General features: G+C 39.4%; 2 protein-coding genes across 2 annotated transcripts in view; one reads left to right on the plus strand and one right to left on the minus strand.

The window, feature by feature from the left end:
- The window catches only part of LOC134003291 (NLR family CARD domain-containing protein 3-like), a 142916-nt gene that overhangs the window by 97198 nt on the left and 21372 nt on the right, over positions 1-24346 (minus strand). The gene's annotated exons all lie outside the window — the stretch shown is intronic.
- On the plus strand, positions 913-22174 carry st6galnac (ST6 (alpha-N-acetyl-neuraminyl-2,3-beta-galactosyl-1,3)-N-acetylgalactosaminide alpha-2,6-sialyltransferase). The gene is made up of 10 exons (XM_062442460.1): positions 913-1011; positions 2215-2643; positions 10968-11331; positions 13387-13552; positions 14980-15154; positions 16754-16892; positions 17532-17635; positions 19381-19464; positions 20418-20517; positions 21027-22174. The coding sequence occupies exons 2-10, from the start codon at positions 2492-2494 to the stop codon at positions 21195-21197; spliced, it is 1455 nt and encodes a 484-aa protein (XP_062298444.1). The 5' UTR covers positions 913-1011; positions 2215-2491; the 3' UTR covers positions 21198-22174.

The following is a 24346-nucleotide window of genomic DNA, read 5'->3' on the forward strand; positions in this document are numbered from 1 at the left end:
CCTTTATGAAGACAAACTTGGAACCGTCCTCGGGGATGTTTCAGCCCATACATCTGGAACAAAATGTCCAGAGCTGACCCACTTCTTTCTTCTTTCTCTTTTTCTTCGCCCACTTTATTTTTTTTCTCTTTCCTCCCCTACTTCTTCTTCTTCTTCATTGCCCTCAAGCTTGCTCACTTCCTCCTGACTGCCAAAGCAACCGGTGGTGCGTACTGAAACGTGTCTCCCCTTTCAGCGTTATTTCCTTTTTCTTTTCACACACACAGCAAAACCGACCCCGGAGAGACGAGAGGATTATTGACTCTCATTTGGCTTTGAGGGCCCAGCTGACTAGGCTGCTGGAAGAATGGAGGGAGGGATGAATGGATGGAAGGATGATAGGATGGATGGATGGTGTAAATGGCTCTTGTGACTCTGGAGTGAAGCATCTTCCTCTTTTTGTATGTCTTGTTAAGCTGTCAGCTGTGTGGTGAGAGTCCAGACTGCGTGTTGCTGCTTGTGACAGTTTCGGTCTCTTCATACGTGTGTGTGCGTGTGCGCGTCTGTGTGTGTGTGTGTGTGTGTGTGTATGTGTGTGTGTGTGTGTGTGTGTTCCTCCACCTCCACCACCTCCTGCTGCTGCTGCCTCCTGTCTGTCATTCAGTGTGTTGTGATTCAGGGTCTTCACACATTGTGAGCATAGCAGAGATCCTTAGATCTGCCTGCTCATGTCTAACTTTATTGCAGCCTTGCAGTGGGCTTCTCCCCCCCCCCCCCTCCTCACCCCCCTCCTCCTCCTCTTTTCCCCTCCCCTCCTCATGCTGTAGAGTTGAGGGGGTTGACCAATTGCCAGCAGCTGTTGCTCATTTCACAATGGTCCCGCCCATACAGTGCCGAGGCTGGCAGTGCAGTCACTCCACACTAGATGAGCAGCACAGAGCTCTTCTAACTTAGGAGGAATATTGTCTGGAGTGTGATTACCATGAGGGGAAAGATTTTGTTACCACGGGACACACAGAGGACCGGCTAGTGGTGAGAGGACAATTCATTTCTTCTTTATCTGATGGTTTTGTGTCACATATAAAGGGAGGTTTCTGTTTCTGTTGCTGTGTAGCAGAATCAGAGACAGGCAGAGACGAGAGAGTCCTCTTGAGTAAAAGGAAGATAGAAATGAGTCATGTCACAGTCTGATGCGTATGTGTGTGCTCTGTATATATCAACCTCTTGTTTCTGCTCTTCACTTTACATTAGTTATATTAAGACAATGTTTTATCACTCTTAAGACATTTATTTAAAGTTGATAGCTCTGTTAAAGCTTCTTTTTCTATATATGTGTGTGTGGGGAGAAAAAATACAGTTTTTCCTGTTATGTTCTGTTATCAGAGACATGAGAGCTGCGTTTATCACCGGATCACTGCAACACATTCTTTCCATTCCCCATTTAGCCTCAGCCAGGAGAACCTACAGTACACAAGCCTGGGAAACTGTATCGCTCACGTTGTCATCAGTGCTGTTATTCTTTTCCTCATCAACCAGTTGTGAAGCGGTTACTCCTTTTGACCGCACTTAAGAAAAATCACTTTGAGAAAAAGAAGCGTAGAGAGAGAAAGAAAAAGGAAGCTTTGGCTTTTTTTCAACCCAAGCTATGTTTATTACTCTGCTTTTACAAAGGAGTGAGAAGTGGGAGATGGGTGGTGCTCTTAGTGTATGCTAATGTCTTCAACTTCTGGAGAGACCTCTAGAGACCCAAGAACGTTCACTTAAACCACAACGGGGCCAATGAGAAGGCGTCTCCTTTAAAAACAAGGTTACTCAGCTTCCTGGGTTTATTTGACACACGTCCGATGCAGCTGACCAAATTCTCACTTTTGTCTACTCAGGAAGCAAATGTTTCCTGTTCTGTTCCACTCAGATAGCGTATTGTGACCCTTACACACAGTTGATTGTAGCTTGTGTGTGTGTCCTCTTTTGTGTCTTGTAAGAACAGGAGTTGCCGTACAATAAAAGAGAGCAGAAAAGAAACGAGAGGAGAATGTAAAAGGATATGAAAATCCTGCACTTTGTGAAAGAAGGCATGAGCAAAAGTTTCATTAAAAAGGGATTATTCAGGACTGTGTTGATGCTTAAAGATAAAGTTTCCCCCCCTTTCCATCCTGCCCCCCTCTTGAGTCTTTGCCCTCATTCCAATTTTCTCTCTCTGTCTTTGCCACCCTTCCCTTTCTCTCTCTTGTGTAGCGGTGTTGAGAGAAGTCCAGAGTGGAGCCCAGAGTCTGCTGCTGAGGGCTAATTAAATCCCACACCATCACCATCACCATCACAGACACCCCGCCCTCCCCTCCCCTCCCCTCCCCTCCTTTGGCTGACCAGAAGAGAGAAGAAAGAAAGAAAAAAAACTGTCCTGAGCGGGACAGCATCCTCGCCTGCCCTCCTCATGTCCCTTCAGGCAGAGCGGAGCGCAGGGCCAGCAGCACACGCACCGTCGTGCCGGCCGGGGTCACGAGCTACATGAGTGATGGGGATGGGGCACCAGAAGAAGCTGGTGCTGGGTGGATTGACCGCCAGCACCGTGTTCCTCTACTTCCTGTGTGTGAACCTGGAGAGTAATATGAGCTGGTCCATCATGCCTCTGAAACATTTCCATAACTTCTCGCTGGTGTTGTGGAGGTGAGTTAAGACACAACTTGCACAAGTGTTTTTGTATGCAGGCTTCAGATTTAGGCGACAACAGGCTTAAATATTATAAATCAGTTTGTTAGGGATAAATGATTTACACCCAGATGTATTTGCATTGCTGCCCTTGAGGACGGTTATGTTTTTAATTATTTAGGCTCTCTGACAAAAGAAAGACTCTGAGGGTAAAGTTCTGCTTTTTTTAAGTTTCACTTGTGCGTGTTTACAGTCGGTTTAGTGAACTGTGTAAGACATGTAAGCATTTCCATAATTTTAGAACAATGCAGCAGGGAGACAGATCCTGAATAAGAAGATTTATTGGGTTAGTAAAGTCACATGAACTAAATCCAGCTGACCATGTGTTTCACCTGCTTGAAGACCAGATTGAAGGCAATAAAACGCTAAAACAAGCTGTAAATGAATCCAGCTGCAGCAGACAGACTATCTGATCTGACAGTAAATGTGATTTATGGCGACTGTGTTTAAAAGTGTCGTCCTGCTGTTAAGTTGGGACTTTTTTTTTTTTTGGAAAGACAAAATAAATCAGATTCTTAGTTTCCATTATGAGTCAAGTGCCAAAAAACAAACGAAACAGTGGAACATACACTTCCCATAGTGCTGCTTCATGTTTCATGAACATCATGAGAGTTGGAGGGTAGAGAGCGAGCGTTAAAGTCGCCGAACAGCTCAAGCCAGTTGTATAATTGCAGAGTTGGGAGAAAGATTCAAAGTTATAATTAAAGCAGAAGAAGCTGACATATCCTGACTTTTAGTCCTTAGTATGGGTCAAACACTGGATACTACATTTCACTGTAGACTTTAATGTGAACAGATTTAAAGGTCTGGAAACTAGTACTTACATGTATTCCCATATGACACAAACCTTCTTTAAACCCTGCTGGCCTAACATTTGGGAACTGTCATAAAACATAAGTCAAAGTCAACTTTATTATCCCAAAGAGGGCAATTCAGGTCGTCAAAGTGCAGATACAGACGTTAAAAACAAATAAATAGATACACAAATGTCCTGAATTTGTTCATCTGATGTGAATGTAAACACCTTCTGAGTCAGACTTAACTCTCATAGTAACCCCTCGTAGTTTAATTTAAAAATCAAAAGTGCCAACACATTAAAAGAAACGACCTCTGCATGGTTTATAGCATCCATATGTGATTTCAAAGTGCCTAAATCACAGATCAAGATGCAGGATTGAGGTGTAAAATGGGACAGGGCTAAAGGGTTAAACGCTGGGATCACGAGCGGTATGAAAAGTTCCATGGTTTTTTTGTAACCGCCACTTATTCCCCCCTCTAGTTGTATCATTGTGGTTTTAACAAAGGAGCCACACAGCGCTCCGGCTGCACTAATGAAAAAAAAGGAGAAAAAAAGCCCTTGGAGTTATTTCACTGGAGGTGGTCTCTTACACACACGTAGCCTATGTGAAATGTAAGCTTTGTTATAACGGGCTGTGCTCCAGGTTTAAAAGCCAGATAAGATGCAGTAAGTGTGTGTGTGTGTGTGTCTGGGGGGGGGGGGGGGGACTAAATGGAAAAGATGGCTGGTGTTTCGGATGTTTGTTTCGAGCTCTCAGATTCTTTCATTTTTTTTAAAAGCTCTTTAATCTGAGGAAAAATAAGCGCTTCACTATTATCCTGCTGTAGCTTCAAGACTCTGAAGCTTTTAGATGTAAAAGCTTTTGTGTTTTCACTTCGGTTGCCTTTTTACATTTTGGAAATTAAATGAGCTTTTTTTTTTTAAATGTTCAAATTAAAAGAGGGAGACACAGTACTATCACAGCACACGTGTTATAACCCGGCTCAAGTGGCTTCATAAAAGGGAGATACACCATGTTGAAGTTGAACAATAGGTAAGATATTAATGCAAATACTATTAAACCAGACCTCAGATATTTAAAGTGTCAGGTGTTAAAATCATAAAAGTACCTGTAGGGAGGGGGGGGAGGGAGGGGGTGAGCTGCAGCAGTGGCCACAGTAACCTAGGAGCATCAGTCCCAGGTGAGACGCAGGTTAGTCCCAGGTTGAAACTACCAGATGACCCCAGGAGACATCTCACACACTGAAGTAAACATGACAGAATACTGAAGACGTACGAGTGTGTAAATATTCAAACATCAAGGAACAAATGAGAGCAATGAAACCTGCAGAGAATAGGCAACTTTGTACTGGAAGCAAACACTTAAAATGGACACAAAAGGAGGAAATGCTTTAAATAATAAGCTTAATTTTAGAGAAGGTTTGTACGAAGTGTGACGACATTTCATGCTGACATTAGGGAGACAGATCCTTCAGGGTACAAGGCTCTATTGATTCATTTCTGTCGCCTGTTGGGTCTTTAACTGAGTAACGACTATTGTTGGCTTGTTTCAGCATCTGACGAGGCTGTGATAGCAAATAGTGGCGTAGTGGTGACCGTTCCTCTGTTTTCTGTACAAGGAAGATAAAGAAAAAAGGAGAAGCACATTTGAAGCACTCATCCGCTATCTGAGTAAAATGAATTGGTCCTTTATGTTGTATTGTACTGACTTGGATAAAACATGGTCTTCTTTTAGATATAATGTTTTTAAAGGCTATAATATAGACAAACTGGCCCTATTACAAGGGGTAAGATATCTTTGGAGGGCTGTTGAGATGAGAAATAAATCATATTTGTTAATGAATGAAGCGAGAAGATTAATGGATAACATCAAAAAGATTTTTTTTTTCAATGATAAGATTGTTTAAAGAAATGAGTCAGGTATTCTGTGGAAATCTCTCAAGCAGCTCGGTTATAGTGATATCAGTTTAAACATTAACAACAGGGTTACAACAGATTAATCCCAGAAGGTTTGTTAAAAGCGAAGCAGCCACACAGGACAGTATGAGGAGAGTCATGCCCGTTACTCTCAGCAGAGGGGTTCCAGCTGATGGCTTCTCTTTGACTCAGGTGTCGGAGGTAGTTGTGTTCGAGACGCTCAAGTGAAACATAGCAGCTGGTTTTTATAAAATCCAGCTAAGAGATGTGACTGAAATCATTACCATCATGTGTAAATGTGTCTATTAACCTTTTATGGAGCACTTATTGATATATTTGGAGAGTTATTAGAGGCTATTACATGACTTTTTTTGCTTTTATATTGCAAATAAAGCTAAATAAAGTTACCATATATGATTCCTCGCCGGTCTAGGGGTAAAACATTTCCCAAAAAGTCTCTATATAAGAATCCACATGGTTCTACAACCTCACAGAAAGACATGGGAAGGCTACTTTGGATGTTTACTAAAATTACCAATTATAGTTAATCGGCCGATAAAAGGTTAAGCCCATGATGTTAAACTTGATAGAATAATTCCTCTAAACAACAAAAAAAGGGAGTAAACTTGATGTTGGAAACTATGAGCCTATTTCTATCTCATGTATTCCACTTAAGATCATTGAGAAGATCGTTATTAATCAGTCTCTATGTATGAATGGCATGGCTTTTTTTAGAAATACCACTCCAGCTACACCTGTTCATCGTATTTAACTGACTACATCGGGACGGAGAGTAAACAACGGGTATGTTTGATCTTGATGTTAGATCTACAGAAGGCATTTGATACGGTCGATCGTGTTGTTTATTGCCCAACTTCAAAAGCCATCGATGCAGAAGTCAGACAAGTGAGCTCGTAACTGAAAGAGAAAAGGGCAAGTAGTACATGTTTATGGGATACAATCTCAGCCTTGGGTTATATAGATTGTGGGTTATGCCAAAGGGGAGTGTACTTTGACCACTTTTCCGACTCTTAAATAGAGATAAAAAAGCCATAAAGTTAACGGTATAGTTGAAATTACGCTGAGTGCAGAACTTCTTAATGTGAGCAGGTTGATTGAGTGATATTAAGCCACTCTATGTAAGACATAAAATGATACTATCTGGGTTAAAGATGAAATTAATGTTGTTTTTGGTGAATTTGCACTTGCAGCTAGGGAGTCAGTGAGTTACTATGGTTGTGTGTGTGTGTGTGTGTGTGTGTGTGTGTGTGTGTGTGTGTGTGTGTGTGTGTGTGTGTGTGTGTGTGTGTGTGTGTGTGTGTGTGTGTGTGTGTGTGTGTGTGTGTGTGTGTGTGTGTGTGTGTGTTGTGTGTGTAACGGATAGTCGTAAATCAGGATAGGGTCAGGTTGAAAAAGTTGCTTCCCCCAGGTCAAAGAAAACACTTCTTAGCCAGAATTTCAACATTTCTGGACAAGGAAGCAACATGAGCCTAGCAGGAAGTCTTATCCAGCGTTATTCCAACTATGCCTGCTGTTCAATGGTTCAATGACCTAACTTTATACCATGAGACCCCACATTCACCCTTCTTATCTTGAGAGCCGTGGTTATAGCCTTAGAGTACAAGGAAGAGTCTCTCAGATCAGGTTGTGCATGCTAAATACCTAAATACCTAAATACCTCAAAACCTAAAAACACACATCTCATCCAGGTGAGGGATAAACACAACTATTTCACTCTTACTCCCAGGTTAAAGAGTAACACGAGGAAGGAAACGTTTCTGTACATGACATTTAATCTGTGGACTAGATTGACAGGAAATCTTTCCAATCATGAGCAGCTTGGGAGGTTTCAAGTAGGCGTGTAAGGATTGTTTCAGACGTTATTTACAGTAGGATATTACGTCTGATAATAGGGTGTCTTTCTTTATTTTATTTTCTTGGTTTAGTATTTATGTGGCTTAATCATTTAAATTATATGTACAAGCCCAGACTTGTGTATAATCTTCTGAAGAGGTTGTGGAGTAATGATGATATACTGATTTAAGTTAATTTTATTATCTGGGTGGAAAGCAAGGCAATGAATCACTGAGGTAAAGATTGATGTTGTTAGCATAGTGACCAACTAACTAACTAGGCACAGATGATAACAGTATTGTATTGTACTGTGCTCTATATTATGGTTTTGGTTCATGTGTTTGTGTCGTTGTTGCCATGTCAGATCTGCAATCTCGCCCTCTCCCCCGCACATCCCACATCCCCACGGGGAAAACAATAGAAACGAGCCTTGTTGGCAATGCTGGTGTTTTTAAGTGAAACAGTCGAAATCAATCTGGAGCTTAACTGAACAATGAAACAGGTTTTTCTTCCTGTAGTCATTCTTCCTGTTCATACTGGCTATTAACTAATCCCTTTATTATGAACTTATAATGTTAATGATGAGTGCCAAACCCACAGATTGTCCTCCTCCTGTGCAAAAATAGATTTAAAAGTTTATCTGAAGCTAATATGAAGCTTCAGCCGTCCAAATGAGTCAAATCAAGTAGATATCTTTCAACGTTACAGTCTTTTTAGTGCTAAATTCCCTCTTTTTGTTACTGTACTTTCGACCACAGCTGAACAAGGAAACACAAAGAGGGAATTTGATGCTAAAAACACTGTAAATGTGTCAGATATCCACTTGATATAGCTAACTCAGACTGCTGAAGCCTCATATAAGCTTCATATTAACTTTTAAATGACTGTGTGGACACGCTGTTGATTTTGGCCCTCATCACTTACACTGAAGAGGATCTTTTTAATAGTCAGTATGAACAGGAGGAATGATTACAGCAAGAAAAACCTCTTCCACTGCTCACACGGACACCTGATTGCTGTTTGAAGACAAACCTGAAAAACTGCAAACCTATCCTTTAAGCTTAATTAATTCTGGGAATCTGACTGAGATCAACATCTCTTTTGTCAGCACACACCCAGAATTACAATAAGACGGTTCACTCATCCAAAATAATCATCACAGACACACGACTTAAAACAATCACAAAACATTACGAAGAAAAGCATCTAGCTGAACTTTAAAATCCCTCGGAGGAAACAAGTGTCTCTGACGTTAAGCTGTGTTGAAGCTCAATCCAGCAGGAAAGGTGAATAATACCTTTAGTAAGAGGAACCTGTTTGTATGAGGAACTAAAGCCCAACCTGCTCTGTGACCATTGTGTCATGGTTGTTATGTCTGAGCTCAACTAAGCATGGTAAATATCTTGGCAACCCGGATAGCAAAGCTTTAAACATCAGTATGTTGTTGATGACCTCTGACCTTTTTTTTATATAACTCTTAAGAGGTGAGCGTGATAGCTGTCGTGAGGCAGCACAGTGGTTTAATGTTAGGGGCAACAGCATGAACACACAGGCTCTAATAGTCCCCATATTACAGTGTAGACAGTATGAGAGATTGTAAAATAGCTTTAATTTGAATACTATACATTTTTTATCACAATAAATACCATAAAAAATACTTTATACTTAAGTAAATATAGTATTTATTTAATTTTCATCTTATTATGTATTAATTTATTTTAATTAGGAAAAACAACACAACCATGAAAACATGAAAACACACCAGCTATTAGTCTGACCCCAGTTTAGTCCTATCCATCTACTATTGATCTGCCACTTTAAAGGAAATACGCTGTGCATTAGATTATGAATTAATCTAATCTGCTGTGATTAAGAGCAGATTTAATTGACAGTTGCGTCTCCATGGCAACATAAACAACGTCTGACCAATAAAATCTTTAGTCAAAGTCCATTTAATAATGATATTAAACATTTAAAAGCCTCACATAAGAGTTAGAAGAATAGTATTGTAGAAAATTGGCAGGAGAACAATATGAGCATATGGTTAGTGACAGAATTTAATTAATGTAATTTAATTTTACTTTAATCCTAAGTACTTTAAGACGAGCTATAAAACACAGACAGCGGCAGAGTTTCCTGTCATCTTTCGTAACTGAACCTTGGATCTTCAACAAGTACCAGTTACGCGATAATTCAGCAGCTTTATTACATTCGTGACCTTCTCACCGAGCTTTATGAGGTTTACTCGCTGCTAAGAGAAGCATCAGCAGCATCTGGTGCTTCAGGATAATGACACTGAGCCAATCAGAAGGGAGGGAGCGCCATGATTACCTGAGACTGAAGCACTCTTATCTTTCAGCGTGGGAAATGAACAATCTGCTGGTTGTCATGTATAACAGGATGAAAATAAGGAGTTTATAGGGCTGTAATGTTTTAACTTTGCATATAAAACACTAGACATAGACGGGCTCACAACAGGAAAACTCCACCCATTAAAAAAATAACCAAACAGATTAAGCGATAATTAAAAAAATAACATTTAATTGCAGCCCCTGTAAAGATCTAACTGTCACATTTTCATTTGATTTACATATTTCCAGATTTTGCTGGGTGGAAATATGTCACATCGTGTTTTTTATCCAACGAGGAAGGTGACAAAAAACACAAAAACAGAGCAGAAGTCTCTCATGGGAAGTCACAGTTATCGTTCTAACTGCAGCACGACTGTAACGCCTATAAATAGCTCCGAAAGAATGCAGCCTACTCCCTTTTATTCAGCACTTGTGTTCACTTTTCCAAGTTACGCAGTGTGAAACTGAGTCATTAATTACCTTATTAATTAACTTATTAGACTTAAACTTCAGATTGTCCTATTTTCTTATCAGTGGATCGCTGTGTGGAAACAGGACATGATGTGTGCTATCTGGTCATGCAGATAGTTTTTATTTGCTCAGGATGATCCATTCATACACACATACTGTACTGTGACCTTTTATCTTATGAACTCTCCACTAGAAAACGTGTTAAACTGGTGAGACACCCTGCGCTGTGGATTGTCTAAAGTAGCAAGGACAATGTTTCACAACTGTCACATTGTTAGGTGTGTACAAGCTGTAAAACAAGAGGACATTAGTACAATGGAAGATGAATTATCTATCACGTCAAACAATGTCATTACAGTTGGTGTGGAATTTTTATGACATTTTTTAGCCATTGTACTTGAGTCAGATGAAACCTACTGTTGTCTTTTCAGTGAGCTGCAACCTGCGTATTTAAAAATATACAGTAAATAGCAATGTGCAAAATTCTGCATGTGTACGCAGGTTCACTCTGAAGGATGTCTGCTATGTTTACAGAGTATAAAACAGATTCTTTCACGGTGGAGGGTTCACAATAAATCATTTAGAAAAAGCTTGTACCACAACTGAGCCTTTTTTTAAAGGAGCAAGTCAACAATTTGGGTAATTATCTGCTTTCTTGCTGAAAAATGAGATGTGACAAAAACTGATGTATAAAAACAAAAGGTTCTTAGATGGGAGCCACAACAAGACGTAAAGGAAATAATCTAATTTCCTCAAATGTGGACCTGTTCCTTTAAGAGAGTTCAGGTCACCACATGAGGGCATGTTGACAGAGACGAAGGGTTTCAGATGATTCATGTCCAGCAGTGACCTCCTGGGCTAAATACCAAATGTTGTTCTGTCCTCCACAGCGACTCACGAGACTCTGAGGAGCCTCTCAACAGACAGATCAGCAGTGACCAGCGGACCCCTCCGCCCCCTGCCTTAACCCCCTACCCAGGAACAGTTCCGCCTAAACAGCCACGTGCCACACACACTCCAAAATTAAAGACTCATAAAGACTCAGACATAGTCGCTGGACAGAAACCAGCAGAGGAAAAAGTGCTGGATGTGTCAAACTCTAGCTCCAAGTCTGATGGTGCGGATAAAGCCAAAACCAGGACCATCACCAAAGGCCCCGCACCGAAACCTGCGGAACCCCCAAAGGCTCGTGGACCAACAGATCCTCCCTTCATTGGAGACATTTACATGATGGACGATCACCCTCCACAAACTGTGAGTTCCACCTCCTCATCTGAGCTGTGATGAAACCATTAATCAATTAATCAATTAACATCAAATTAAAGCCCCCTTATACATAACATGATCATGTGATTGTAGCATAAGATTTTGTCATAATAAAGAGGAAGAAGACCTAAAATGTGTTTCCGCCCAATCAGAAACTCCTGGAAGTTATGCTCAACTAATTCAAAGTCATTTATCATGCAAGAAATTAACTACTCGAGTGACTTTTTAATATATACAGTACTGTGCAAAGGTTTTAGGCGACCACCACCACCATACAAACAGAAAATACAGGAAATATATACACAAAATTTAACATTAATTGTTAAAGATTATTATTAATTAAGGTTCCTGCCAGGTTCCTGCTATTGCTCAAGTGTAAGGGGAGGTCACACTTAATACTTTTCTATTTGTTATTTCTTTTCTGTTTTTTAATACTGCATAAACATTTTTCCTGTATTTTCTGGTTGTATTCTAATAAAGAGACTGAGTAATAATTATATATGTTCATTATAGCTTTGTTAAAACAACAAATCTAATGGTTGTCGAAGACTAGGGAACAGGCACAATATTTGGACATTTAATAGGCTTAACAATTTATCAGTTGGGAAAAATTAAAAAACAAAACTTTAGTTGTTTAGGCCAAGAAATAGTACAGTACATAACACAGCATAAAATGGAGAAATGTCATTAAATACTGTGGTTTTTCATAATGTGTTGGTTAGTGAGCTACAGATGTGCTGGAAGCTGGATTTTTATACTGTCGGACCGAGCCAGGCTAACTGTTTCCCCCTGTTTCCAGTCTTTATGCTAAGCTAGGCTAACTAGCTGCTGACAGATCCACAGTGTGATATCAATCTTCTCATCGTAAAGCCAGAAAGCAAATCCAAAATATGTAAAATATGAAATTTCAATATTTGAAGTAATTTATCATGCAACAGTGGCAACAATCTGCTGTTTAAATTTCAGTTTTCTCTCTCTTTTTAATTAAGACATCACTTTTAACTCTGGGAGCTTGTGACAGACTTTTTTTTTTTTTTTTTACTAATTTTGGACATTTAATTGGCTAAACAATTAATCAACTATACAAAAATAAAGATAGATTCATTGTAAACTTCTTATGTGTGTCACATAATCTTCTGTAAAAACTATTGGAGCATCAGAATTCCTATTAGATTTTTTCAGATTGGCTCACACTTGTAGGTTTGACATGCAGTCATTTGGCGGCTCCCACAGTTGGGCGGGTCCGTCCTCGCAGTAAATACGCAACAGAAAATAGAGTCATGTCTCCTGGAGCCTGACTCTGTTTCTCCATCTTCCCCCCAACTCCCTAAACATGTGTCATCAACACTGATGTTTTTGTTGCCTCGTCAGATGATTCAGTGAGGGGAAAAAAGAAGAGGGCAGAAGAGAGATATAATAAAAACATGATAGGATATTATTAGAGTTTGATGAAAAAAAATACATCCAAATGATCAATTGGAAGCAGTTTCATGTGATTTTCTGATGCATTTTTGTATGAAACAGCATGCAAAGTAAAACTCTGAGCTTGATTAACTGCATTTTAAGCTCTGAGCTGTTACATAAAAAGAGAGTGCACAAAGACTGAATCGATAAATAAGTCCACAGAGAACCCGGGGCAAAAAAACACAATTAATGAGATAAAGTTAATGTGTTTTTGGTTGTTTTGCACCTGTGGAAACCTTTTCATGCATTGGTCCTCGTCTGCCTGCACGCTTGCGGTTTTGAGTTTTATGAATCAGCAAAGTGTGCCCATGAAATGATCATAATGAATATTTCTGTGGTTTGATCAAACCTCTAGCATCATTCCTCCATGTCAGCGTTGGTGTATTTTATAGCTGTGTAATTACCACAAAATTGCCTCCAGTGAGAGTCTGGAGGTTAATATTGAGGCTGTGTAACCTGCCAAGTGGAACTAATGATGCCGGCAGTGTAATCATCATAAGTGTATGTTGTGTGCAAAGATAAAAGTTCCTGCTTGGTTGGTTTGATAACGACGAGGCTGCGTTTACCTGCTCCTCTCAGGACTGCCCGGACGGCATCCGAAATACAGTTGCGAAAACTGACTTCGGTGAGCGTTTTCTGAGGAATATTCCAGTCCTGCAGTGGGCCAATCACAGCACTCGTGAACAGCACCAACGCCTGATGAAGTACCCTGGAGCACATGGCTGGGGAGGGATCGATTTCAATAGTAAGTAACAAAGTATTTTGGTGGCTTAAGTTGAAATGAGTCTTGAAAGCACTTCAGGGCCGGATTAACCCTTTAGTGGGCCTCGGGGGCCCTCTTGACCCCCTTTAAGGAGCCACTATACTCCATCAGAACTGATACTGCTCAGATAGTTGAATAGCTCCTTAAAAAAAAAAAAAAACCCTCTGCTTCACACCCTTTAAAAAAAAAAACGTAACCACAATCCGGACCACAATCCTAACATTAACCCCTGTGGTTATTACTGTTGCCATGACGACAGAAGTGGCCCTAATTTTAAGTAAGTAGTAACTTTGAACAACAACACATATTTCTTCCATGATCCTTCCCCCTAAACCTAACCAAGTGTTTTTTGGGCTTAAACCTAACCAAAAGTATTGTCACGTCATGAATCATCATTATTGTGCGACAGTGATGTGTAACAGATGAATGTTGTCCTGCAGATAGAGTCACATGGTCAAACCGACATATTTGGTTGTTTAATTTGGAGGATTTATTGGACTTTGCTGTGTGTAGTTGAGTCAAAGTGATCAACATAAACCAACCCTTACCCTTCAATTTTGGTGTGGTGTGTGTGTGGTGTGTGTATATGGGTCAATTATGTGTTTTTTGTGTCCATGTGGTTTAGTCAACTTTAAAAGAGGTTAAAATTTTGTGGACTCAACATAAAATTTCTGCTTTTTATCCATTTTGGAAGAATATATTAGAGGATAATGGCAAAAATGTCTATGTGGTGTAACCATAAAAACTTTGTTCCAAATAATTAAACTTGCTTAAAAACACTAAATTCTCAACTCTTTCTAACACTGCGGTTATGTGTGTAAATGAACTGTATGTGTGTGCTTTTATATGCTTGAGGGACCTATAAAGTACAAAGAAACTTTCAGTGTGCAACTGGATTTCATGAGAAAATATATAAATGTATTTAAATGTAATGTAGTTTTCGTTATATCCTGCTGACATGACGTTCATGGTGGAAGCACTACGACTAGGGTTTAATGTTTATAATGTCTTTTACAGTATGTTGTATAGATGCTGATGATCATCCAAAGCTGATGGTGTACCGGTGTTAACTAAAATTAGCTTTCCATATCCAGATGATAAATTGATTGAGGAAATATGGGCCTTATCCGAGTTAAGATGCTTATCATGTTAAAATAATAGCAGCTTCCTGTCTGTGGGCCCACACATGAAGCCTCGGGTGATTTATTCATAATTTATGACCAATCACAAATAACTGAACCTGTGGGCGAATCTGTGGGCGTTTACATTACATGACAGCCACAAAAACAATTAGTGGGTGTAACACATACATCTTTCTCTCATGCTTCAAGGATCTTTTTTTAAAGACTGTGTTAAATTACATCCAGATTAATTCAGTTTCTTTTCTGTGTGTGTTTGTGTTTTAATAGCACTGGTGGAAACTCTCAGTGTGCTCAACTCTTCTGCAAACTGGCAGATGTTGGACGACTGGAAGCAAGTCAGCAACGGGTCTCAGTGTATCCGCTGTGCTGTGGTGGGGAACGGAGGGATACTGAAGGACTCAAAGAAAGGGAAGGAGATCGACAGTCATGATTACGTCTTCAGGTAGACTCTGATTCTGGCTTTGTGAAGCAATCCTGCTAATCCTTAGAGTTTCCTCTCTAGATCACAGACTCTCCTGACAACCAAACCCATCTGTTGTTTGTTCAAAACACACACAAAAGTTGGCACACACCCCCCCCCAAAAAAATGTGCAAGTGTGCTGAGCAACAGACATTTTATAATTCTCTATAATTATGATAAAGTCACTCAGAAAAATAAGTAATTTCCTTCCCTGTGCTGTCAACAGTACATAAAACATCATGTCATTTAAAAAGACAGTACATTATTTTATTATAACGCCCCAAAATCCCAAGTTACTATATATACATATATATATAATTACACATATAATAATCACATGTTGCCATGCCCCTACATTTTCCAAAATGTATAAGCCACTAAATCCTTAAATATGAACACTGTTTGTCATTTGGGGCCATGTTGGGTGCTTCAGTAAAACCAGGGAGAGCAAATAGTTAAAATCTTGAGTTGAGAATATTTTACTTCTATACTTCTTAAACCAAAGTTGACAAAGGTGAAGGTCCATCAACTTGATACTTCCAAGTTTAATCAAGTCTTTTTAGTGATATCAGTGCTGTCGGGTGCTTAACCTTCGTGTCGTCCTCCCGGGTCAAATTGACCCCGTCTGTTTTGACTGTTCCTTCCTTCCGTCTGTCCTTCCTCCCTCCCTCCTTCTCTCTTTCTTTCCTCCCCCTACCTTCATCCCTTCCTTCTTTCCTATGTCCTCCTTTCCTTCCTTCCTTCCTTCCTTCCTCCCTTCCTTCCTTCTTCCTTCTCTCCTCCCTCCCTCCCTCCCTCCCTCCTACCTTCCTCCCTTACTTCCTTCCTCCCTCCTTTCCTTCCTTCCTTCCTTCCCTCCTTCCCTCCTTCCTTCCATCCTTCCTCCCTCCCTCCCTCCCTCCCTCCCTCCCTCCCTCCCTCCCTCCCTCCCTCCCTCCCTCCCTCCCTCCTTCCCTCCTTTCCTTCCTTCTCTCCTTCCTTCCTTCCTCCCACCTTCCTTCCCTCCTTCCTTCCTTCTTTCCACCGTTCCTCCCTCCCTCCTTTCCCTCCTTCTCTCCTTCCTTCCTTCCTTCCTTCCTTCCTTCCTTCCTTCCTTCCTTCCTTCCTCCCTTCCTTCCTTCCTTCCTTCTTTCCTTCCTTCCTTCCTTCCTTCCTCCCTCCCTCCCTTCCTTCTTCCTCCCTTCCTTCCTTGACTCGAGGACAACAGGAGGGTTAAACAAAAGCGGGGAGTGTAAATAGTTAAATTCATAACAATATGAAGCTACTTGGAGTTTACATTTGCAGCTGGTTTGGGGCTGAACAGCTGCTTCTGTCATAGCTCTGCCCACGCTGGTCTCTGCGTTCTCCTAAAAGGCCGTTTTGGCAGTAAAACTCAATCAGTCCGGTCCGTCGGTGCAGAGACTGCTGTGTGTGTGTGTGTGTGTGTGTGTGTGTGTGTGTGTGTGTGTGTGTGTGTGTGTGTGTGTGTGTGTGTGTGTGTGTGTGTGTGTGTGTGTGTGTGTGTGTGTGTTTATGTGTCCATGCATGTCTTTGTGCTTGTGTGTGTTTTAATCTGTGATTGTGAACACTTGTGATCCTCAGGACCAACGGGGCGATCATAAATGGCTTCGAGCAGGACGTGGGGTCTCGGACCACCCACTACACATTCTCCACCAACACACTGATGAACTCAATGAGGAGCTATGCAGGCGTCGGGTATAAAGGACCCCCTGTGACTGAGGTCAGCATGATGTCTGTGGCCTTTAAACAGGGCATTACATGCTTTTTGTGATTTTCTGTCATTTGAAAGTGAAGTCAGAGCTGCAGCCTGCTCTAAAACGTCTACTTCCCCATCGAACTTATGTCAGATCATTTATGCAAGCCCACAAACAGCCGTCTGCTCTGTAGTCGGTTGATAAGGTTGTTTCACGGGTTGTTTATGTCTTTATGTCACTCGCACAGTGTTGGGGAGTAACTAGTTACATGTAACTGAGAAAAAAAAGTATATTTAAATTACAGTTACTTATGAAAATGTTGATGATTACAAAGGAGGTTACATCTGAAATCAGACCTTTAAGATTTTGCTCAGGAGGGTTTTTTCCTATTTTTTAAAATATTTAACATGTTACTGAATACATATATTGCTGTTTTTAATTCATTGAAATCAATATTTTGTTATATATTTAGTAAATAAATCATGACGTGGGCTTAAATGGAGTCACAGTACCAATTAAACCCACTTTATTCATCAAATATCTTTATTTTATATTCCAAAAATCTACATGAACTAATGAATACATTTTCAAATGAGAGATAAATGTTCCTTTATAAGAAATGATCTCCCTTATAAATTTATGTAAACTGTGCTGCTCTCCAACAGGAAACACGATACGTCTTTCTGCCTGATCACGACCGTGATTACCTGCTGATGAAGGCCGCAGCGACACACACTCTAGTAGAGAGAGGCAAAGAGCAAGGCAAAGAGTAAGCCACATAACGATGATGCAATTTGACTCTTGATAATGTTCTCGTCAACGTTCCTCTTGCTCTTTAACTTCTGTCATTGTCTTTATCAATCTGCTTCAGTTTGTACATTTCTCTTATAGTTTATAGTCTAGTTTGAGGTTTTTTCCAGATGTTTTCATTCTTATTAATGGTAATGTATATGCAGTGGTGGAAAATAATGTGCTTACTTTACAAAATAGTGCATTTACTAAAGAGCTAGTGTATAATTTTGAAGTATTTGTACTTTATTTGAGTTTTATGCTACTTTAAACTTCACTGCACGTCCGTGTACTCCTCTACATTTATCTGACAGCTGTACAGCAGATATAAATCACTTTGCAAGTGTAGTTAACCACCTTTATAAAATATGAAGTGTTTTTCAACAGTATGAAGTAACAGTATGAAGTTACATTAGGTTCTCATCAATTTACAGCATTTCCCGCCACATTTGTACATAAGACTTTTCGTAATAGACAGTTTCCAACGTTCACATCAACAACCAAAATGTAATTACCACTTGAAAACTTACATTTTCCACACAGCTCCAGTATATGTGACCTGTGTGATGTGTGATGTGGTGTAACTTCATTTATTACGGATGAGGCTGGAAACACACAGGAATGCCTCATGTCAGAAAAAAATCCATAGTTAATCTGTAATTAAACCCCGATTTCATGGATATATTGTTACACAACTAACTGCAGCCATGCAACAGTGTTGAGTTATCAGATGATGCAAATGCTTTAAATTGTGAACATGGGATTTTTTCACCCCATATGAGATGAATGTCACATAAATTACATGTAACGTGTAAATGCATTAATAATAATATCCATTCATAAAGCACTCTGAAAGTGACACTTCTGTACAACAAGTATTTTTAACTTTTCATACTCTAAGTACATTTTTCTGATAGTATTAATATAGTTTGACTCTTTTAATTATACAGTTTTGTCTTCCTACTTTCACTTTGTATCTGAGTACTTTTCCACCACTGTGTAAATGTGTAGATATAAAGTACTTTGCAAATGTTTTAAGCACTAAAAGTAAAGGCTGCTTTTTTGTTTTTATGCATCAATTAACTTTATATGAAGTTTAGTAAACAGAAGAAACCTAAATTAAACAACTCTGGCTTAATGTTTGAGGTCACTGTCATGCTGCAGAATAAATTTGGGACAATCATACGCCTCCCTCATGGTATTTGAATATGGAGAAGAATCTTAACATCCCTAACCCTGACCCTAAAACTTTTCCACAGTACTGAATGTGGTCTGGGTCCATTCATAAAAGCCTCTTCTTCAGAAGCTAAAAATGCATTAATAGATTTGCAACTCTGACCCGTAATTGCCTGCACATGGTGACCGGGTGACATACTGCCAGTAACTGAAAGCTAAAATTTCTCCACATGCATGTTTTGCTACTTCTGTTTCATGTCACAGCATGTGATTTCTCTTCTTACAACCAAACTGGCTTTTAACCAGAGTTTACAGCTGTAGTAGAGACAGGTGTTTAGTGCTTTTAGTGATTTACTCACTTTATGTGCTCATACAGATCAGCCAGAAGCTCTGCAATTAGTCCTGTTGCATGAGTAAAAACATCAAACCTCACTGTCGGAGGGTGCAAACTTCAGCGTGTGAACATTTAAAATCAAGCTCTTATTTTCTTCTCAACTTTTTTGAACCTGTGTGTGCGATCTTTGTAGTAATATTACATTTTCTCCACAGCGCAACCAGGTACTTTGGAAAGGACGTGTCGGCACAGAAGTTGAAAATGTACCACCCCGATTTCATCCGTTACCTCAGAAACAGGTAAGAGTGCAATCTGCAGAACAGGAGCACAGAACGAAAGAAAAAAAAGAAAAAATTAGACTAAAAAAAGAAAAGAGAGGCCGAAACCACAATGTGTTGCAGTGCATGTTACCACATTGTGAAAGAGGTTAAAAGAGAACTGTGGTGTCAGACTTTCAATAAAGCACTCCAGCATTGTATTACCTCAAAACTTTGAATATGTCCATTTTATGCTACTTTATACTTCTACTGCACTACATTTTGGAGGCAAATGCAGCAGCTGTTCCTCCACTACACTTATCTGACAGCTTTAGTTACTTTGATTCATATTATTAACACAAATAATTATCAAATAATACAATTCTGACATGCAGTATTTTCATAGATTATTATACCTGGCAGTATATATAAGCAGTTAAAACCTTTACCGGCTGCAACATTTGTGATTTTCATATATTAATGTATCACTGATTATAATCCTTTAATATAATATACTGTATTATTCTGAAATCAGCCATTCTGCATCACGAGTACTTTTACTAGTTTTCCTTAAGTAAAATATCTGATTACTACTTGTGTGCATCTTTCATGTTGCACTCTCTCCAGGACAGTTAAATACACGGACAAGCAGGTTAAAAAACAGTTTTTATTCTAAAGCAATAACTGATCTAAATGCTCCGAAAAACCTGATCCTGTATAACTGCAACAACAATTTTGAGTGTAATATTAAGGGGAATTGTGCAAAATTGATGGCAGTGAGTGAAATGTCTTGTGTGTGTGTATTATGTGTTTTAGTTAGAGTACTAATTACTCATTTATTGTATTCTTTTACAAGCACTTTCTCTCTTTTTTTAACTTATATTATATTCATTGTGCATGTATAATGACAATAAAGACTATTCTGTTTCTATTCTAAGCATCAAAGTACCCTGAAACCACTGATGCTACATATTTATTTATGTTTTTTTATGCAGATTCCTTCGATCTCACGCTCTGAAAACCAAATATAAGAACATTTACCGTCCGTCAACGGGTGCCACGATGCTGTTGGCTGCAATGCACACTTGTGACAAGGTAAGATTCCCCATTACTACACTGTACATTGTTATTTTAACCTACTGTGGGACAAGGCTGCACTTGTCTGATAGCGTGAGAATGTTTTGACTCTTTGCTGCTGGCCTTGTAGGAGCATGAACTGCGTGTCTGATTCTGCGTAGCCTCGATGAGTGGTTGATAGTGACTCATTCTAACCACAGTTTCTGTAAAAAGACACTCAGGAAATATGAAATTGTTCTTTGCCGTGCCCGTTATTTGATATATTTATCGGATCATCTTCAGATCCTTTCAGATTCAAAAGCATAGCGTTGATTTTAAAACCTGTTTTTCACCCTGCATGCAGAGGGAATAGAAATAAGATGGAAATGAATCAGGATGAGTGGGTCAAGTCAAAACATGACGCACCCAAACTGAAACCCAAACTCTATCTTTAAGATTTTTAGATGCTCAGATGTCAAAATTTCTTAATGCTTTTTTTGAGGGGGGATTTTTTTTGACTGGTTTCTATGCTTCCTGTTCTCATGAAGGTGAGCGCATACGGCTTCATGACCCCAGACTATAAGAACTACTCTGACCACTACTACGACAGGAATTACCACTCAGTGGGCTTCTTCATCAACCACGACCTGCGAATGGAAATGACTCTGTGGCAGCAGCTGCACCAGGCGGGGCTCATACGGCTGTACATGCACAAGTGAATTGACATCGACCAGAAATGAACTCATCCTGTCTAATCAGCACATGTTACCAGCACAGACGGGAGGAGACGGGAAGTTCAAAAGCGGACGATCCTTCTGGCCTACTTTCAGAATGACTGTTCGTGACTCTCTGACTTGAACAAAACAAAACAAAAAGCAGTAGCAGAGGTTTTCTTTTCATAAAGGAAACAAGGATTCTTTAACTGACAGCTGCTATGATTGTTCAGGGCGCAGATTTAGTTTTATTTATCGAACTTGTTTTGTTTTTTTTAATGGTTTTTATCTATTTCCATAACATTTATTGGTGATTTGCGGGTCAGAATAGGTCCAGACCAGGTTAAATATAGCTGAAAAGATTTTAGTAACTGTAGCAGTGTGGTCGTGCGCTATTCTATTTCCCCAGAGGATAAATCTTAACAGCTGAAAGTTTTCAGTTATCTAGTGAAACGTTTCATCATGTGCCAGACAGAATGACACAAACTGTTGTACAGACTTTCAGTTCCCAGATGATGTATCCTAATGACTTTTTTTTCACTTTTATGACCAAATATCAGCAAATCTAATGACATTCCCCTCTGCCTCTGGTATTTAGTGCTAATTTGTGAATGTTAGCATGCCAACACACACACACTCTACACATCTTATCTGCTAGTTATATAATATGGATGTTAATTTTCTGTATTTTTCTTATTGTCAACAAATACATACAAGTATAATGTGTGTATTCAAAGCCTGATATGTCTTATTCCTCTGTGCTATAGACCTCTATTGAGGTCCAATAATGATTTAAAATCATGTCAGTGAGCTACATCGCTACACTGGGTGACATGTGCCTTCATAACAAAGATTATGGTCACGTTAATTTTGTATGTCAATGGCTCCAAAGACAATTAACAATCACATTTTCAGTCTCTGCAGAGTAGTTCTGTATAAAGTAGACCCTACCTTATTGTGCTATATATATTTTAAAGAAATGACAATATACAGCGTAATATATTGTAAATATGGCATCTGGGATACACAGAACTACTCTCTGGAGACTGAAAATGTGATCACAGTTATTAGTCTTTGGAGCCATTTCTTGACAAACTAAAGTTACCAAACTCTTCACAATGAAGGAACATCTCACCCAGTGCATCGATGTGGCTCATAGACCTGTTTTTTAATAGTTTTTCGACAACAACAGAGCGAGGTCTACAGCACAGTCTACTAACAGTACTTGTAAGTAGATACATTCATTGTTGGTTTGGATCCAAACGTGAGCTTTTGTTGACAGTAGGAAAAAATATAGAAAATCACCCTTTTATTATCATTGTGCGCATACTAGCATTAGCATCTGGTTCAAAGATCCGCCGTGAAGTCCAGCTGAGGGAAGAGTTACCCATTATCCAAATTTAGCCCAGTTTTTAACTTGTTTTGACCCGCAAATCACCATCAACATGTTTACTGGGATTACTTTAGCGCGTATCATACAATCAGTCTCTGGCTGAATTGAAGTGTAGTTTCTTGTCACTGTATAATAGAGCCTTACTGACAAGGGACAAGACTGCAATTGAGTGGGCCACTTGCTTAAAATATCCTGTCTCCCCGCCCTAAATAGACGGTCCGAGCACTGCTGGCAGTGGCCATGTTCTATTCTGACATTTACTCAGACTGTTTTCTCTCTTTGAGTCCGTCTAATCTGTGTCTGTGTGTGTTTAACTGTGGAAGGTTAAAAAAAAAAATTCACTGGGGGCAAATATTTGAACCTAAAAGTGTATTTAGTATAAGAGACTTAACTTATTTTGTCTTTGTTGTTGCATCCCAACTATTTTCATTTAAAGCACACAAGTGTACTTTTTACTTTTATGTTTTATATGATGCCACACTGTGATGAACACAACACTGTGTGGGCTCAGCTAAACGTTCAGTGCCTTTTTACTGTGAATCAGTAGTTTGGATTAATACATTGTGAGGCGAATCAGGACGTTTCCATAACAACAACAACACAAACGAGGACGTCAGCCGCCTTTTTTCTCTCTGTTTGGATTTTTGGGACGGTCGCCGAGGACTCGTCTTAAGGAATCTGCTCGTTTCAGCCTCCACACCTGGACTCCTCTCTGAGCCACAACAATGAAGGGTCGAAGTTCTGGGGATTTATTGTCACCACTCACCTAAAACTTGACTAACACCCTCAATAACACGGATTTACTGTCTGTACAATTAAATCTATAATATAATATCTTTAGTGCATTACTAGCAATGACGGCATACTGTAGGTCTGTGATGGAGGGAAGAAACCAAAGACTACAAATCAGGGAATATTCTGTATGTGTGTATTTAAAACTTTCTTTTTTGTATAATACTGAATTAGTACATATTCAGATTTAAGTGATCCAGTCCGCTGGATTGTATTTTTACAAAATGTAATGGGGGAAAAGGGGAAACCTTTATAGTGCAATTTTTGACTCTTAATTTTGACCTTTTTAAAATCTACATAAAAGGTAACTGTGATTTTATCTCTGCTGGTTTGTGATTATTTCTTGGTTCTCTGCTAAAGCTTACAGGAGCCAGAGTTTTGTATAATTTCCTAGAAAGGAACTAATATATTCTGTAATTGTAAATTCAAAGGATTATGCTATTTACTACTAAGAGAAATTAGCAGTAGGATGTTCAGTCGGCACTCTTAAACAAGTGGTTAAATGTGCAAAAAATATGAAACTACAGTGAAGCATACAATTCAAGATACGTGGAGAATAACATTTCCAAGAATAAATGATAATGGATGAATATTCATTGGGGTTAAAGTGGAGCAGTTGTTCTGGAAATCATCCACTCTTTGTAATCCTCAACTGTCTCAAAGCTCTGTCTTTATTTCCACTTTCTTTAGTGCCAAAATATGCAAGTTCTGTCTGGAAACTTGCAACAAATTATAAGAAAATCATGGCTCCTAAAATAAAATGTCAGTAAAACTCTCAGTAAAACAGGAACACAGGTGTTGCAAAAGTTGAAGACCATCATCATTGAATTTGTTATGTCTGTTTTTAAACCAGAGTGCTGCTTTTAGTGAAAACATGTAGTCAGGCAGCAGGTGTGAACTATCGCCTCCTCTGTAATTTTAGCAGACCAACACACTCAGATCAAGCGTTAATCATTCATTTCTGACACAC

Source organism: Scomber scombrus, chromosome 21 (assembly GCF_963691925.1).
Source record: "Scomber scombrus chromosome 21, fScoSco1.1, whole genome shotgun sequence".
Taxonomy (NCBI): Eukaryota; Metazoa; Chordata; class Actinopteri; order Scombriformes; family Scombridae; genus Scomber; species Scomber scombrus.

Excerpts from the sequence above, each read along its gene's own strand:
- st6galnac (XM_062442460.1), top strand. The coding sequence starts at position 2,492 with ATGGGGATGGGGCACCAGAAGAAGCTGGTGCTGGGTGGATTGACCGCC. Across the intron at positions 15,155-16,753 it reads AGTCATGATTACGTCTTCAG|GACCAACGGGGCGATCATAA; the intron begins GTAGACTCTGAT and ends TGTGATCCTCAG. Across the intron at positions 16,893-17,531 it reads AAGGACCCCCTGTGACTGAG|GAAACACGATACGTCTTTCT; the intron begins GTCAGCATGATG and ends GCTCTCCAACAG.